The 15,948-nt window shown below is 49.6% G+C and overlaps 1 protein-coding gene across 1 annotated transcript; it reads left to right on the top strand.

Moving 5' to 3' along the window:
* The first annotated feature begins 11,205 nt into the window (after positions 1-11,205).
* On the top strand, positions 11,206-15,630 carry LOC121476342 (serum amyloid A protein-like). Its single transcript, XM_041730278.1, has 4 exons — positions 11,206-11,301; positions 11,932-12,036; positions 14,803-14,941; positions 15,328-15,630. The coding sequence occupies exons 2-4, from the start codon at positions 11,946-11,948 to the stop codon at positions 15,488-15,490; spliced, it is 393 nt and encodes a 130-aa protein (XP_041586212.1). The 5' UTR covers positions 11,206-11,301; positions 11,932-11,945; the 3' UTR covers positions 15,491-15,630.
* The last annotated feature ends 318 nt before the right edge of the window (positions 15,631-15,948 follow it).

The raw sequence follows: 15,948 nt of genomic DNA, 5'->3' as shown, positions 1-15,948 counted from the left end.
CCTCTTCTGTACGGTCAGAGGGGAATGGGACCGGGAGGAGGTGATTGCACCCATCTGCACAGGTGCCTCTTCATCAGCCCTGGGTGCTCGTGAGACTGGCCTGCTTCTTGGATGCTCTCCCTAGGATGTGGGGTGCATGGAGCCTCTCGGTCCTCGGTGTGGGACAAGGAAGAGACTCACTTGACGGCCTGCTTGTCAAACTCGGGGGCAAAGGGAGCCCTTTCACAGTCCCCTGATTTCCAAGTCGGTTCCTGAAGTCTCTAACTATGGGAAAGCAGTCTCAGCTCTTTTCTGGGAAGAGTGTGTGTGCTCTACACACAATCCGTGATTTACGGAGGGCTGTGAAACCATGCTGGGTAAAACATTTTGCAAAGCTCCCATCATGACTCACACGTCCCTTTGCTGAAAGAGCTGGGCAAAGTGACAAGAACTCCAGGCTGCCCATAGGGCCTTGCTTGCCCAGGGACCTGAGCAGGAAGGGAGCCACCCTTCACTGGAATCTTCCCTTAATCCCCTGTAGGCCTCCCCTTCAGAATGTCCAGACAGTCTAACACAGAGCCTTTTCAAAGCCCAGCTGTCCCCTGGTGGGTACAGATGCTTACCAAACTCCTTCTCCATCCGTTCCCAGATTCACCCCCTCCTGAATGAGCCCCAGTATGTGGCAGGAACTGAGGGAGGCCCTGGGAACAGAGCAGCCGATGGCACAGAGGACATAGTGGTCCGGGCAGGTCGCACTCTCCGGGGGAGCCATTAGTTAGCTATGCATGTTTACCACAATGGAATTAAGTTACACTGTACATTTAGGGGGTGAAGGACTATCCCGGGCCACTGTTCAGGTGGCAGCTGCACAGCATGTGGCGAAGAGTCCAAATGCTCAATCCCAGGCGGCCAGATGTGAATTTCTGCTTGGCCCCTGACTCTGTGGCAGGTGAGAGGAGACTCGAGGACAAATGCTCTGCTAAGTAGTTCAGGGAAAAAGCAGCCTGGAAAATGCTGAGTATTATATCCCTATCGGTGTTTATGTATTCAGGTAAGTACATACGCTTAGGAAACAGACCAGAAGGCAAACATGAAGGTTCCAGGAGGTGCTTCCTGCCTCTCCCCCAACCCAGGATGAGGAAGTGAGCCCTGCTGTTTTCTTTTTCTCTTTATACTTATTAAATGGTTTTTATGAAAAGATTATTTATTCATGAGAGACACACACAGAGAGGCAGAGACACAGGCAGAGGGAGAAGCAGGCTCCAAGCAGGGAGCCTGGTGTGGGACTGGATCTGGGCCTCCAGGATCACGCCCTGGGCCGAAGGTGGCGCTAAACCGCTCAGCCACCCGGGCTGTCCATATACTTATTAAATGTTTTTCAACTTTTCTTCTCTAACTTGTTCTTTCAACCTAGGCTCATTAAGCTCCACTGTCTGCTAGGCCTTGTCCTGGGTGCTGCTTGTCGAAGGTGAGAAAGCCAACCGCACGCCTGCTTGGAGGCTAGGGTTGAGATGAGGAAAAGCAGCAGATGTCTGTGCAGCATATAATTCACACGTGTGTGCCTTTCTCTCTCATCACACCCCCCCAACTGCACTAAATGTGCAAATACATCCACACACATCAATAGTGCACCCACATTAATAAAGATCATGCGATACTAATTGGTAAAGGAGTCAGGGTCCCAGTCAACATACAGGATGGAAGCTACGAGATAAAGGATGGTGCTGATCACGTGCCGTAGTCCGTCTGTCCCAGTCCTATTCTGACCTGTCCTTTCCCATAGGATTCTATTTTCTCCTAGGCCTGCTTATCTTCAGGCCAAAAAGACATTATTCCAGAACTTGGCCTTGAAAAAGACAGGCCCCACCGACCCCCCGTGAAAGAAGTTAGCTCAGTACCAGAAGGAAGGGTTTTCCTCATCCCCGCAGCTGCAGGAATACGAAGTGCACCGGGCACCGCGTTCTCAGAAGCTGCTCTGACCAAGGAGTTCTTTGAACCCAGAACAACAAAGGAGACTTCAGAGATTGTCTGTTCGTCCCATGAGAGCGCCGCCGCCCCATTTTATTTAATATTTAGACGTGACTCTGTGTCGGTGACACCACAATGATTTACCTGGCGGGTAGTGGGATGCCGCAGGTGGGACACGGTAGGTGCAGGTGGGACGGGGATGCCGCAGGTGGACTCGGATGGTGCAGGTGGGACGGGGATGCCGCAGGTGGACACGGATGCTGCAGGTGGGACGCGGATGCTGCAGGTGCAGGTGGACACGGATGCTGCAGGTTGGACGCGGATGCCGCAGGTGGACACGGATGCTGCAGGTGGACACGGATGCTGCAGGTGGACGTGGATGCTGCCGGTGGGAGGCGGAGCTGGGAAAGTGCCCGCTGGTGGCCAAGGAGCTGGAGCCAGGAGGTCGGGCCACACTGCAGAGTGACAGACGCACCGCACCCCCAGCACGCGCTCTCCTGACATACAAGGTTTCAGCCAATGTCATTTTTTTTTCTGTTCTAATACATGTGACCCGACTGCTCCGTGTTTTATTTGCCTTTTCCCCAGGACGAACGCTGAGCGCATCTCTTTGTGAGCTTCTTGGTCATTGGCAGTTGCCTGCACACTAGGTTTTTGAGCTCCTCACCCATTTTTCTATTTGCAGTGCTATCCATTTCTCACAGATTCATCGATAGAATTAATCTCTCAACATGTTTTAGACGTTGTCATTTGCCACTTTCTCTCTAAAAATGAGCTCTTATTTTTGACATATTCAAGTTCACTATTTCGCGTTTTGGTTTGTGCTTTGAAATTGTAAGAATTTCTTCCCTCGTCCACATCACAAGTTTACGTTTTAAAAGATTTACTTATTTATTATAGAGAGACATTGAGAGAGAGAGAGAGTCGGGGTAGGAGACAGAGGAAGAGGGAGAGAATCTCAGATAGACTCCCAGCTCAGTGCAGAGCCTGAAGCAGGGCTGGATCTCAAGACCCCGAGCTCAGGACTGGAGGGGAAATCAAGAGTCGGATGCTTACTTAACCAACTGAGCCACCCAGGTGCCCCCACAGATTTATTTATTTATTTGTTGAAGAGTTTATATATTGCCCTCTACCCCTCACCCTGCTCATGCTTATCTCAAATAAATAAATTATATGGTGAAAAAAACTTTTTAAAAAAGATTTTGTTTATTGATTTGAGAGAGAGAGAGAGAGAGAGAGAGAATGCAAGCATGAGCTGAGGAAGGGGCAGCAGGGGAGGGAGAGGGACAGTGGATCCACAATGAACCCTGAGCCCTGAGCCCAACCCAGGACTCAATCTCATGACCCTGAGGTCACTACCTGAGCTGAAACCAAGAGTCAGATGCTTAACTCACTGAGCCACCCAGGCACCCCACAAGTTTAGTTTGTGAAAATATTTTCTATTAACTTTACCGTTTTACCTTTGTATTTAATTCTAGTGTTGGTATTTGTATATGTATAGGGCAAGGATCCTGTTTCATTTTTCTCTGTAGGGTGACCAGTTCCTTCGAAACTCTCTTTAAGTAAGCCGTCTCTTCCTCCATGATTTGAGGTGTCTCCTGCATCTCCTGCCCTTTATGTGTGGCCCTTCTCTGCACTCTCTTCTCTCCTGTTGCTCAATGTGTCCTTTGTTTGCCAATACTACTACTTTGTTTCTACTACCGCATTGGCTCTGTGTGTTAGTGCCTGAGTAAGACAAGTGTCAACTCTTTGCATTCTTCTTTTTTTATTTAATTAACTAACTAACTAATTAATTAATTATATTTATTTATTCTGAGAGACACAGAGAGAGCCAGAGACATTGGCAGAGGGAGAAGCAGGCTCCCTGTGGGGAGCCCAATGCAGGACTAGATCCCAGGACTCTGGGATCACGACCTGAACCAAAGGCAGACCCTCAGCCACTGAGCAACCCAGGTGCAACCTCTTCACACTCTAATTTATGAAGATTTACTTTTCTATGTATGATCTTTACTTCTCAATATAAATTTCAGAGTAATTTTCTTCGATTCCTCATAAGTTCACCTGGAATTTTACTTTGAAAGGCATTACATTTGTCCATTAATTTGGGATAGAATTAACATCTTTTTTTTTTTAAAGATTTTATTTATTTATTCATGAGAGACAGAGAGAGAGAGAGAGAGAGGCAGAGACACAGGCAGAGGGAGAAGCAGGCTCCATGCAGGGAGCTCCATGTGTGACTCGATCCCGGGACTCCAGGATCATTCCCTGGGCCAAAGGCAGGCGCTAAACCTGCTGAGCCACCCAGGGATCCCGAATTAACATCTTTACAAAATGAAATCATCCCATCTGAGAGCCTGCAGCTTCTCTCCAATTAATTCACATCATCGTATGATGTGTTTATTAGAGGTTTGAAATCTTCTCCACTGTGATTCCACATTCATTTCATCCCTAGGTATTTTGTAGAAATGTTGTTACCAGGAATGGTTTCCTATTTTTAATCATATTTTCTATTTGGTTATTTCTGATATGGAGAAATGTGTTTGGTTTCTGGATCAACTGTTGGGTTATCTTATTAAATTCTCTTATCAAGTCTAGTAGTTTTTTGATTTGTGGCTTCTAGGAGATAATGATTTTAATATCTACTAATAATGACAGTTTAATGTCCACCTTTCCAATTTTAATATTTCTTCTTTCTTTTTATTTTCCAAGTTATTCTCCATGGCTGCCAGACCTACGATAGAAAACAGTGGTGATAGTTGGTAGTCTTCGCTCATTCTAGAACCTCAGAAATTGGATTAGAAGTTTTCCATTAAATTATATGTTTACTGTCACCTAGTCTGATACATTTAAGAGAGTTACCTTTGATGTTCAGTTTCAAAAAAAGATTTTTTTAAACCATAATTAATCTTGAGCTTTCTCAAATGATTTTTTTTTATCAACTGAGATACTATTTATCTCTTTAGGCTTCAATTGACACAATGTTATGGTCTTTTTCATACTGATCAATATCCTAATGTTGAGCTCCTTGTGCATTCCAAGAGTGAACCAATGGTGAGGCATTCTTAAACTCAGATTTGATTGTTTACACTATATTCCATTTTGAAAGTTTGTGCCTTTGAAAACAAAATGAACTATTGTTTTATGTCCTTGTACTACCCAAGTCTGGTTTTGGAATCAAGATTATTCTAGCTTCTTCAAATGGCTGCACAACTTCATTTTCTGTCTTCTACAACAGCTTGTATAACACATAATTAACTGTCCCTAAGATTCTATCAGGCTCCTGAAGAACATCTGGCCTCAGAGGAGAATCTGGAGAGGAGAGATTTTATCAACCATTTCACCGTATCTAATATTTATTTGGCTTCCTAAAGATGACTATGTCTCCTTGCAACAAAAAAGTTTCTTACTTACATAAATACCTTTGTGGCATTGTTTAATCTAAATTAACACAAGGTGTGTCACCGTGAGTTGATTAAGTTGAACCTGAGAACAGGAGCTCTGTATTAAGCCCAAACATGAGCCAGAAAAGGGGAACTTAGGGCAACCTTTTGGGTCCACACGGAGAGTTAGTCTGCCTCTGTGAACTGGTTCTAACCAGCTCAGAACAATCCTTCTGAAGAGCTTTTATGCTGAGAAATGCTGCAGTCATTGAAAGGTCCGATAATTATGCGGTTTTGCTTTGTGTTGTGCTGTGTTGTGCTGTAGTTAGTGTTGTTCATTGCTGTCTCTCGTGGCTTCTTCCAGAGGTCATTGGGGGTACATGTGGGGAATGCAGGTGTCCCCTGACCTGGGAGCCACCAGCAGTCAGCTGAAAGGAGAAACATGGGAGATCTGATTTTGAAAGGATTTTTTTTTGTAGGTTTGCTAGTAGTAGTGTGGGACTAGGGCAGAGTGAGGAGCCACCAGAGCAGAAAGCCCGCCCTGCCTCAGCAGGTTGCCTTGCCCTGGAATTGGGGAGCTGCTGCTCCCTACAGGATATCATGGAGGTGGAGCTCCTGGTCTCAGGAAGCACAAAGGGGCTGAGTACACATGTTCTCTCGGGCTGGATGCTTGGTGCACCCGCCCCAGCCCTGCCTCGTTTCTTTGTTTCCTTGGGAATATATGCAGCCACATCATCTACAGCGGGCCGGGAATTTAACGCTTTCTTCAGTTGTTCCAATGCGCTGTTTTCTTTGAATCTCCCTGAGTGAACTGAAGGGTGGGCTGAGGAATGCACCTGTTCTGGGGCTGAAGCTGTGGGTCTGCGGCAGCTTCCCCCTCCTGGAGCGCTGGTCTGTCTGTGCCTAGACTCACAAAGAAAAGGATCTGTGGTGCTTGGAATTAGAAGGTGGCGCCCACCCCGTGCTGGGAGATGTTTAACAACTGCCTCCCCAGAAGCCAGAAGTGAAAAAAAAAAAAAATCCATGACTCCCAGTGTCATCAGTTTCTATGGTGTAAAGCGTCCCACCTTGGCTAAACTCGTATGACCAATGACTTAACAGTTGGTTGTCCTGAGCTCCTATGAGCTGGCCTGGCGCCCCAGGACAGTCCACCTTCACAGGGTAGGGACGACCAGATACACCATGTGTCTAAGCTGAGACTTTCAATGATCCTCAGGAGAAGAGGGAAAAAAGGAAGCAAAACAAAACTTCTCTTCACAGAAGTGGTGGCTGTTAAGGAAAATGCTCCAGTTTGAGAGAAAAGTAAACGTATGTGTCCCTCAATGTTTGCAAAGATAGCTAAGCCATAAAGCATATCCTCTGTCCTCGGAGCAAATACCTCACATAGGTTATGGAAATGACCATGAGGGGAATGAATGAGACGATGATCACTCAAAAAGACAGTTTGATATTGAGGAAGAAAGTACAACAAAGTTAAGATTCGTGTTCCTCAGGGGCTCCTGGCTGGCTCAGATCATAGGGCATGGGACTCCTGATCTTGGGATGGAGGCATGAGCCCCTCGGGTATAGAAATTACTTAAAATAAGTTACTAAAATTTTTTTTAAAGATTTTATTTAATAATTCATGAGAGACACAGAGAGAGTGGCAGAGACACAGGCAGAGGCAGAAGCAGGCTCCATGCAGGGAGTCCGATGTGGGACTGGATCCTGGGACACCAGGATCACACCCTGGGCTGAAGACAGTGCTAAACCACTGAGCCACCTGGGCTGCCCAGTTAATCCAATTTTTAAAAGAATGAGTGCCCATCAATGCATACTAGATGAAACTTGAAGAAAGAAAGGGCAAGACCTGAACATCTTTTGTGGGAGGCATTACTTTGTCTATCACACTGATAAACTCTTTCTGTTAAGCTATTCTCGATTTAAGTTTTTAAAAAGGTATTTTTATGATGCCGGATACAGTATTTAGTTTTAAAACCAGCAATGCTTTAGAGAGTACATGAATGTAGCCTTAACGGATGCCCACAGTTGTTCACACGTGGATGCTAAGCAAGTAGTTCATATTGGAAAGAAGAATGTGAAGAATAAAAGGAAGTCATACAGAGGGAAATGCTGATAAAGTTTTCTTTTACTCTAACTACCCGGGGGCCTTTAGATGGAAAAATGGCTCAGTCAATATTGCATGTGTTCCTGAACCCGCTTTGCCCTCTCTTTTCCTTGTGGCAAGTTTTGAGCTCCTCCAGCCTCAGTTTCTCCCGGTGCTACCTGTGGAGTTCCAGGGCCAAGAGAATGTTCCCTCTTCTCTTGCACAGCTGCAGGGACTCCGCCTTGTCTTGTGCATCACAAACACTGTCCTGGGCACAGCTGTTTCTAACAAAGAGATCTTCAGAGACACCCAGACTTGAAAGAATGTTGCTATGTCCTGAGTAGTCAAAGCAGGATCTTTAAAAATCTAACTCTGCTTGGTCGTCTCACTTCTTAATGTTAATAATGTGTGGCTGCAGTAATACTCTATTAATTAATCTTCTGTCTTCTGCTACGTATAAAGTATTATGAAGTGTCTTGGCAGCGCAGAAAGGTTCAGCATATGAAGAGCTCTGACCCACCCAAGCCCCTTTCAGCCTTAATGGACCCACCCTGACCACACCCTATGAGGCATTCTTTTAGGTCTCAGACCCAGTGTCAGGGTCTGCGGGGATCCCCCACATGCATCACCAAGCAGTTCTCAGACACCAACTGGGTGTGCAAGAATTCCACTCAGTTCTGACACTCTCTCCCCAGAGAGAGCACAGAACCCTCCTGTTAAGGAGTCAGTCCTAGGACACGATCTTTCCCCTTCACCTCAGCCAGGCACATGTCAATCCTAAACCCCCACTGCTCTGTGTGCTTGACAGACCCCAGACAGGCTGAAGGATCCAGCCACCTCCCCCTTGGGTTGGAATAAGGTGCTAGAAGCTCTCACAGGACTCGAGGAAACACTTACTTCTATTTACCAGTGTAATGACGGCTATAGAAGAGGATACAGAGGAAGAGCCAGATGAGGAGATCTGGAGGGCAAAGAATGGGAAAGGCCACAGGCCCCATGTCCTCGCAGGTCACCACTCTCCCGAGTCTCCATATGCTTACACCCTGGAAGCTCTCTGAACCGAGGCCTTCTGGGGTTTTATGGAGGCTTCGTTGCATAAGGGATTACTTAAATCCTGGGGCATGGGGGATTGATTCAATGCTTCTGTCCCTGTAGCTTCCCTCTAGTAAGAGGACGGAACGAAAGTGCCTCCAATCATATGGTTGGGCCTCCTGGCAATCAGCCCCCGTCCTTCGTGAGGTCCCAAGTCACCTCACGAACATCACTAAAGACCCCTCTGTATCTGTCAACACTTAGGCAATTCCAAGGGTTTGGGAGGCCGCCACTGCGAAAGACCAAGAAATATGGGACATATTTCATCATCAGAATGATCAAATTTTTATTCTTATCCATGCGAACCTTGCAGGTACATATGGTTATTCTTCTCATTTTAAATTCATGAAAATGCTCATCATTCTCTCTGCCGTCCCTCTTACCCTTGGGTCCAGGCCTCCTATGCCTCCCTGGGTCACGGTGTCCTGTGGAACTTATTTTTTAACTTTGGCTTTCTGATCTTCAACCCTTGGTCCCCTTCTCATCCACTTACATTAATTGCAACAGAGCAAAGGGGGGTCTCTGAGGCCCCTTAATAGCCTGGTCACGGGGTGGGGGGGGCATCTACCTTATTATGTAAACCAGGTCACTCTGAGAGTGAAGGGGTTGCCACTACTGATGAAGCTGACACAGACGCCCTAATGGGCACTGACTCTGCAAACCTGGACACAGCGATTCCGGGGAGACCTGGAGATCTCTCTAAGGCCTGGGCATTCTGATGCCACCATGCCAGCCTCTTCCTTCTGTATTAGACACCAGGGAATTAGCTGCCAGTCCCTAATGTCTATTGTTCTAAGCAGGGCCCTGCAAAGATCTGAGTGTCCCTTCCAAGAAGTTTGAACACGATGTGACAAAGGATGAGACTATGCGGTGCTTGTTCACGTCCCTGTGAGGAGCATCTCTTGGTGTCTAGAAATTGCACTCACTGTCTCTGCAATGTCTCTATCAAAGAAGGGAATGACTTGAATGCTGTGTGAAAGGGGGGGGGGGAGGGAGCATTCCAGCACAGAAGGGCCACAAAGGAGCAAAAGAATTGTCACAGGATGGGGTCACTGATCCAGAATTTCTGCCCTGGGGAGCCTAGGGGGCGGGCTGTGGGCATCCCATGGCCTTCTCCGGGAAGCAGCCCCCAAGCTCCCTGTCACCAATGGCTGTGGAGGGTGACAACTGCCCGTCTCCCCACATGTCTACTCCTACGACCCCGGGAGCCAAAGCAGCTCAGGGTTGCGGACTCAGTGGACCTAGGGACCCCACGTTTCCCAAGGAATGATTTGTGCGGAGAATATCTAAATGTAGCTTAGCATTGCCTTGGCTAAGGCCCACAGGGCAGAGAGATCCTTTGACAGTTGTCTGCCTGCAGCTTCGGCTCATCATACCTACAGGAATTAAGATGAGACCCAGCCCCGGAAGAGGCATCACTCCGCACTGGCAGGCGCCCATCTCAGCCAATGATTCCCTCACGCTCCTGTAATCCTCGCCTGATTTGCTTCGTCCTGGGTCAGCCTCCCCTTTGTAGTGTCCTGCTCGGATCCCTTCTAGTCTTGTAACAAGTCAGAAGTGGGCCTCCTGCTTCTTCTCTGGGTGACTAGTGGAGCATGAATCCCACCTCCGACCTGGCCACTACGGAGCATCTTCCAGCCTCTGGGCTGCCCAGTCTCCAGGATTTGCTGGCATCAGCCCTGCAGGCACTTGTCTTGTGTCTGTCAAGCCGCTGGTGTTCCTCGTCTCCCAGGGGCGCTCCAGGCGGCACCCCTGAGCCAGCACCCCTGGGCCGGGCCTTCCCTGCCCTACTGCCTCCGGCCTGTGGCCCAGGGCCTCACTGTGAGAAGGACGGGGTCTGTCCTCTGGACGCCCCATGATCGCCGCCACATCACACATGCACCGTCCTCTCTCCCTGAGGAAATCCGATGAGCTCGGCACGTTCCTTTCACTTGAATGGGCAGGAAGGGGTCGGGCGCCCACCGGGCCTCCCGGCCCCCGGAGCCCTGCGCGCAGGGCCTTCCCCACACACCCTGACTATCCTCCCACAGGACAGCGCGGTCCTGACCTTCGGGCCAAGCAGCCGCTCCCTCTGTTCTTGCGCTGCATCCCGCTTTCTCGGCTCCGTTCCTGAATCTTCTATTCTGCTCAGCTCCCAGCCAGTGCTCTCTTTCCTGATGGTTTTTAGGATGTCATTTCTGCGTGACATGGGAGCCAGTATCTAGCCCCAGGTCGGTGTCCCTGGACGGCCTGTCCTCATCGGGCCTACAGAGGCGCCCTCATGGGGCTGGTCGTGATGCTCGGGCGTCTGGAGGACCTTCCCAGTGTCCAGGGCCCCCTGGCTGCTGGAGCTTATTGTCCTGGTCCTGAGGCTTTCCTGTCTCCCTCCCGCTCCCCGGGCCCAGCCCCAGGCTTCGGGCCCCTCAGCGGACCCCCTTCTGCTCCTCCAGTGGCCCTGTGCCCTCTCAGGCCTTAGGCATTCGGGTCTCTTTTCTCTTATTGATCCCCCTTCACAGCAGTTGTGTGGGGAAGAAAACCTTTCCTGAGCAGCAGTGAGAGTGGAAAGAGGCTGGAAAATCCCCGTTTGTCACACTCCCGGAACCTGCCAGATTGCAAAACCTGGGAAATGAGAGGCTTCGAGGAAAAAAGCTGCCTCTGGCCTCGGGGAATTTCCCCCAGCCCAGTGTTTTCCCTCGCCCTGTCTTCCCATTCGTCCCCCCAGCAGAGCGTCAGTATATATGTGCTGACACAGGTCGTGGGCCGGAGGCAGGGCAGCTCAGCCTCACCAGGAGCCTCCGCGGGGAGGGACAGCCAAAGGTGAGGTCCAGAACCTTCCAAGCGGTTCTTCCTGGCACATTCTCTTTCCCCACAGTGTTCCTGTGCTGGGTCCCAGCTCTCTGCTCCTTTCCTGGATCCATGATCCTGACAATGAGGATTCAGCAGATGTGAATACTTTCTGGGACTGGGCTTTAGTCGTGATCATCCTCTGTGGGCCTTCGGGGGTGGGTACAAGTGGCACCTGCAAGTGTGTGGGCATCGTTTCACTCATCTCATTCGATAGACAGGTGCACAGTCACAAATGCCCAGAGGGCTCCTCGGAAGCTTCCTGTCAGTGGCTGTGAGGGCTCATAGGGCAGGATTGAAAGTGGTGTGTGTTGGATGTGCCGTGCAGGCTCTCATCCTGGGATTCCCGGCAGGCAAGTGGAAATGGAGACGTGGACCCCCTGGAATTCTGTCTACGTAGCTCTGTATCACCTGCTAACCCTGCTAATACACGCTGTCCACTTCCTTCTCCATATACCCCCCCACACGGATGCATGTACATGGGTGTATAGGTACACGCAGTGTGTGTGTGTGTGTGTAGACATGAAGGATAGGTCACATTCCCCCCATGAACAAAACAAACCAAATGAAAACAAAACTTGTCTCCTCTTCGTGTTTCCCCAGGACTCTGCAGCAGGATGAAGCTTCTCGTGGGCATCCTATTGTGCTCCCTGGTCCTGGGAGTCAGCAGCCAGAGTTGGTGGACATTCCTCAAGGAAGCAGGTCAAGGTAAGGACCAAAGCATGGGGGTCATGGGGAGACTGCACTTGGCCTCCTTCGGAGTTCACCTGAGCGGGGGCCACATCCACACAGGGCAGGGGCCAAGAGTGGGAAGCACAAAGCGTGGTTTGCAAGACAGCATTTTCCCCGGCCTTTTTTATTTATTATTATTGCAATACAACTGACATATAACATTATATATAATTAAGGTATATGTCACGTTAATTTGATGCATTTATATATTTGATTGCCTTTGTAGCCATAATTGGCACATCTACTATAGTCTATTATTATCCTTTTTTTTTTTTTTTTTTTTTTAGTATTTGAAAAAATTAAGTTTGTGGCACCTGCAGGTCTCAGTTGATTAAGCGCCTGTCTTGGGCTCAGGTCATGACTTCAGGGTCCTGGAATCCAGCCCCATGTTGAGCTCTCTGCTCACTGGGGCCCTGCTTCTCTCTCTCTCCCTCTGCCTACTGCTCCCTCTGCTTGTGCTCTCTTCTCTCTCTCTGTCAAATAAATAAAGAAAATCTTTTTATTTTTAACAAAAGAAATAATTAAGTTCTCGAGTATAGCAAGCTTCATAGTTATAATAATACATTGTTTGGTGTCCATTATACTGTGCATCAGATCTCCAGGCCTTACTTCCTCCTTGTGCCTTTTCCCCTGAAACCTCATCCGTCCTATCCCACCACCCCTGGTTCTTCTGGCCAGCATCGCCCTCTTCCATGGTGATCCTCTTGCCTGAGGTCATATAGGGTCTGGGCCTCCACTTGCAGCAGGAGCAGGAAGAGATCTGGGGTCCCTGGTGCCTGCTCCCTATTCCAAGTGGACTCTAGTGCCGCCTGGTGGGAAGGCAGGGACAGCTCATGGCTGGGTCTCAGGCAGCCTGAAGTGGGTGCATCCAACTTGTGCACCTAGTAATTACATCCAAGAGTAACTGAGCTTGGCCGTCCTAGGTGCTGTTCTGAGAGCTTTACATGTATGGATGAACTCGTTTTCATCCTCAGGTTTTAATCTTTAATCCTGGGATGTAGGCACCATCATCTCTTATTAGAGGACCTGAGGCAGAAAGAGATGAAGAGTCCTAACAAAGTCCCCACACAGAGCAGGATTTACCCCAGTGCTGGCGCTCCCAGAGCTTCCTGGGACAGGACTACCCTGCCTCCCACCAGAGAGCACATGGGAGAGTGAGGGGCCTGTGAACACATAATCCTCTTGCTCATCTGCCCAAATGCCAGATAGTCAGGATGTGTTGCAGGCAGAAAGCAACTCTGAGAGCTCTCTCCCCCAGTCGAAGGCACAAGGAGTTACATGATGATGGCTCTTCTGGCCTGAGACCTGGCTGGCCCGGAGAGAAGAGATATACCCCTTATAAGGCAGGTCAAGAGGCCACATTTGGTTATTTCACTAAATCATGTATTTTGAGTTTTCTGTGATGGCCTGTGGCTATTGCTTTAAGACCTTCTGACAGGTACAGCTACAGTTTTTTTTTTTCATCTTTAGGTCAAGGTTTCTCAAAGGGTCATTCTAGGGCCACTTGCATGAGAATCACAATTCTCATGCAAGTGCTTTGTGAAATGCAGATGCCTGGTCCACACACTCCCCCTCTGCTGAATCACAATTTCTGAGGCTGAGCCTGAAATCTGGCCCTTAGCTAGCATCCAGTGGGTTTTTTCCCCACTCAAGATTGGGTACTACTACCTGCAGTCTTGCTCCCCGAGTGACAGATCTGTCGGGCATTTGGAAGCACTTCTAAAGCCAGCGGCCCCCAGGCACCTATTGAGTCCGTAACTCGGAGGGAATCAGTATAGTCAGAAGGTTGTGCTGCTCAACCAAGCGATCTTTCTGAGCACTGGGAATGAGAAATACATGAAATGAACATAGGGGCGTGGCCGATATTACGCAAACTATGACGACCACTCGACTGAGGTTTTTCTCTTTTGCCTAGTCAGCTACTTTCTAGAAGTCTTCATGTGGTTACTGAGTAGTCTACTGAGACTCCTTCAGTCCATAACTCTCTGGCCTTCCTCTTAGCCTAGTCCCGCTGCTGGTTTTGTCCCAGCCTTCCTAAGGCCTAGTGAGGTGATAGCGTATGGAGCACCTACAATCTTCTAGAAGTTACATGTGTAATTTCTCATTTCGTTGCATAACCACTGTGGGGAAGGCGATACTCTTCCATTTATGGGGAGGACACTGAGCTTTAGAGCTGGCGGGTCAGTTGCCCTTTTTATGCATCTCGTGACCCGATTTCTGTGAAGCTGCTTTTGGGAGCTCACTTTTTCAATTCTATGAATGATTGAATTCTGACAGTTGCCTAGAGGCAAAATACACCCCAGACCTTTGAAGTAGGTGGGACCGAGTTGTCTTCATGCTGCCCACAGGGATGAATTTCTCCCCTTGACTAGGCTGGGAGCCCCCTGGGCCAGCAGCCCCCCTACCCTGGGTTTTGTCCACACGTCCCAGCAGGAGGTTCCCTAGTCTTTCCAGGTAGAGGTTCATTGTACAAGGAAGCATCCCTGAGAGACCATCCCACCCTTGTTCACACACATCACACAGAGCCAAAAGCCAGGTATCTACAGGATGGAATCAAAGATCATAAAATGTGTATCCAGTGCGATTCTGGAGGAATCAGGGGAGTGAAGAGTTAGGGAATATTTCTCCCAGCCAAGATCATCTCCAAGGGTTTTGTCAAAGACTGAAATCTAGTATCAGTGGGAGGAAAACTTTTTCTCTATTTTCCAAGGGATAATCACTTTCAGTTTCTTTCCTTTCCAGGGACTAGAGACATGTGGAGAGCCTACTCTGACATGAGAGAAGCCAACTACAAAAATTCAGACAAATACTTCCATGCCCGGGGGAACTATGATGCTGCACAGAGGGGCCCTGGGGGCGCCTGGGCTGCTAAAGTGATCAGGTGACCTGGGCCCCTGGGGATGCAGGGATGGGTGAGCTGGGCGAGGCTGTCAGAGGACAGGCCAAGCCCCAGAGATGTTTGCAGGAGAGACTGGCTCCTCCTGGTCCTGCCCACCCTCTCCTCTGGGCCCAGTGTGGGGTTGGAGTGGCTCCCAGGGCCACAGCAAGGCCGGGGGACCTGGGGATTCCCTGCCCTCCTCCTGGGGGCCCGGGGACCAGCCTGGCTGGGGTGGGCTGTGCCAGGTGCAGGGTCAGGTGCAGGGTGATTCAGCCCCTCCTGCCCTGGCTCCTGTCAGCCAGCCCTTGGAGAGAGGAGAGATTGGTGGGGGCGGTGGGCTTTGCTCATCAGGCCCTAATTCATCTCTTGCCTGTCCTCCTCCATCCTAGCGATGCCAGAGAGAATTCTCAGAGAATCACAGACCTTCTTAAGTTTGGAGACAGCGGCCACGGAGTGGAGGACTCGAAGGCTGACCAGGCTGCCAACGAATGGGGCCGGAGTGGCAAAGACCCCAACCACTTCCGACCTGCTGGCCTGCCTAGCAAATACTGAGCTTCCTCTTGGCTCTGCCCTGGGGAGCCGGGCTGTGAGCCCCCTGAGGGCAGGGACACCCACTCGTTGAGATCTCGGGCCACGCAGGCTGGGGAGGGCACCTCAGAGGTGTCTAATAAATGCTTAAGAGATGGACTGTCGAAAAGCGTGTTCTTCTTGGGTGTACGTCCTGCCGGTTAGTTCCCCAGGGGGTATGGATGGACACCACGTGAGGCTGAGCCTGGGCCCTGGTGTAGGGGGGACCGTCTCAAGCACTCAGACAGACGCCCTGTACCCACCCTTCCCGGATCAGACCTGCCCGCCTGCCCAGGCCCCTCTGCTTACACTGGTGGTATTTCTGGCTCCTTGGTGTCCAGAACTCTCACTGTGTCAGTTGTGTCCTGTCACCGTCTCTGTCCTCTGCGTCTAGTTCCCTTAGCTTTGCTCCTCAGTGGTCCATGTCCCTGAGGACAGGGGAC

This window comes from Vulpes lagopus, chromosome 15, assembly GCF_018345385.1.
Source record: "Vulpes lagopus strain Blue_001 chromosome 15, ASM1834538v1, whole genome shotgun sequence".
Taxonomy (NCBI): domain Eukaryota; kingdom Metazoa; phylum Chordata; class Mammalia; order Carnivora; family Canidae; genus Vulpes; species Vulpes lagopus.
The sequence above is the reverse complement of the archived record's forward strand: the minus strand, read 5'-3'. Positions and strand labels throughout refer to the sequence as shown.

Coding starts and splice junctions, on each gene's coding strand:
- LOC121476342 (XM_041730278.1), top strand. CDS start 11,946: ATGAAGCTTCTCGTGGGCATCCTATTGTGCTCCCTGGTCCTGGGAGTC. Junction 12,037..14,802: donor CCTCAAGGAAGCAGGTCAAG/GTAAGGACCAAA, acceptor TTTCCTTTCCAG/GGACTAGAGACATGTGGAGA. Junction 14,942..15,327: donor TGGGCTGCTAAAGTGATCAG/GTGACCTGGGCC, acceptor CCTCCATCCTAG/CGATGCCAGAGAGAATTCTC.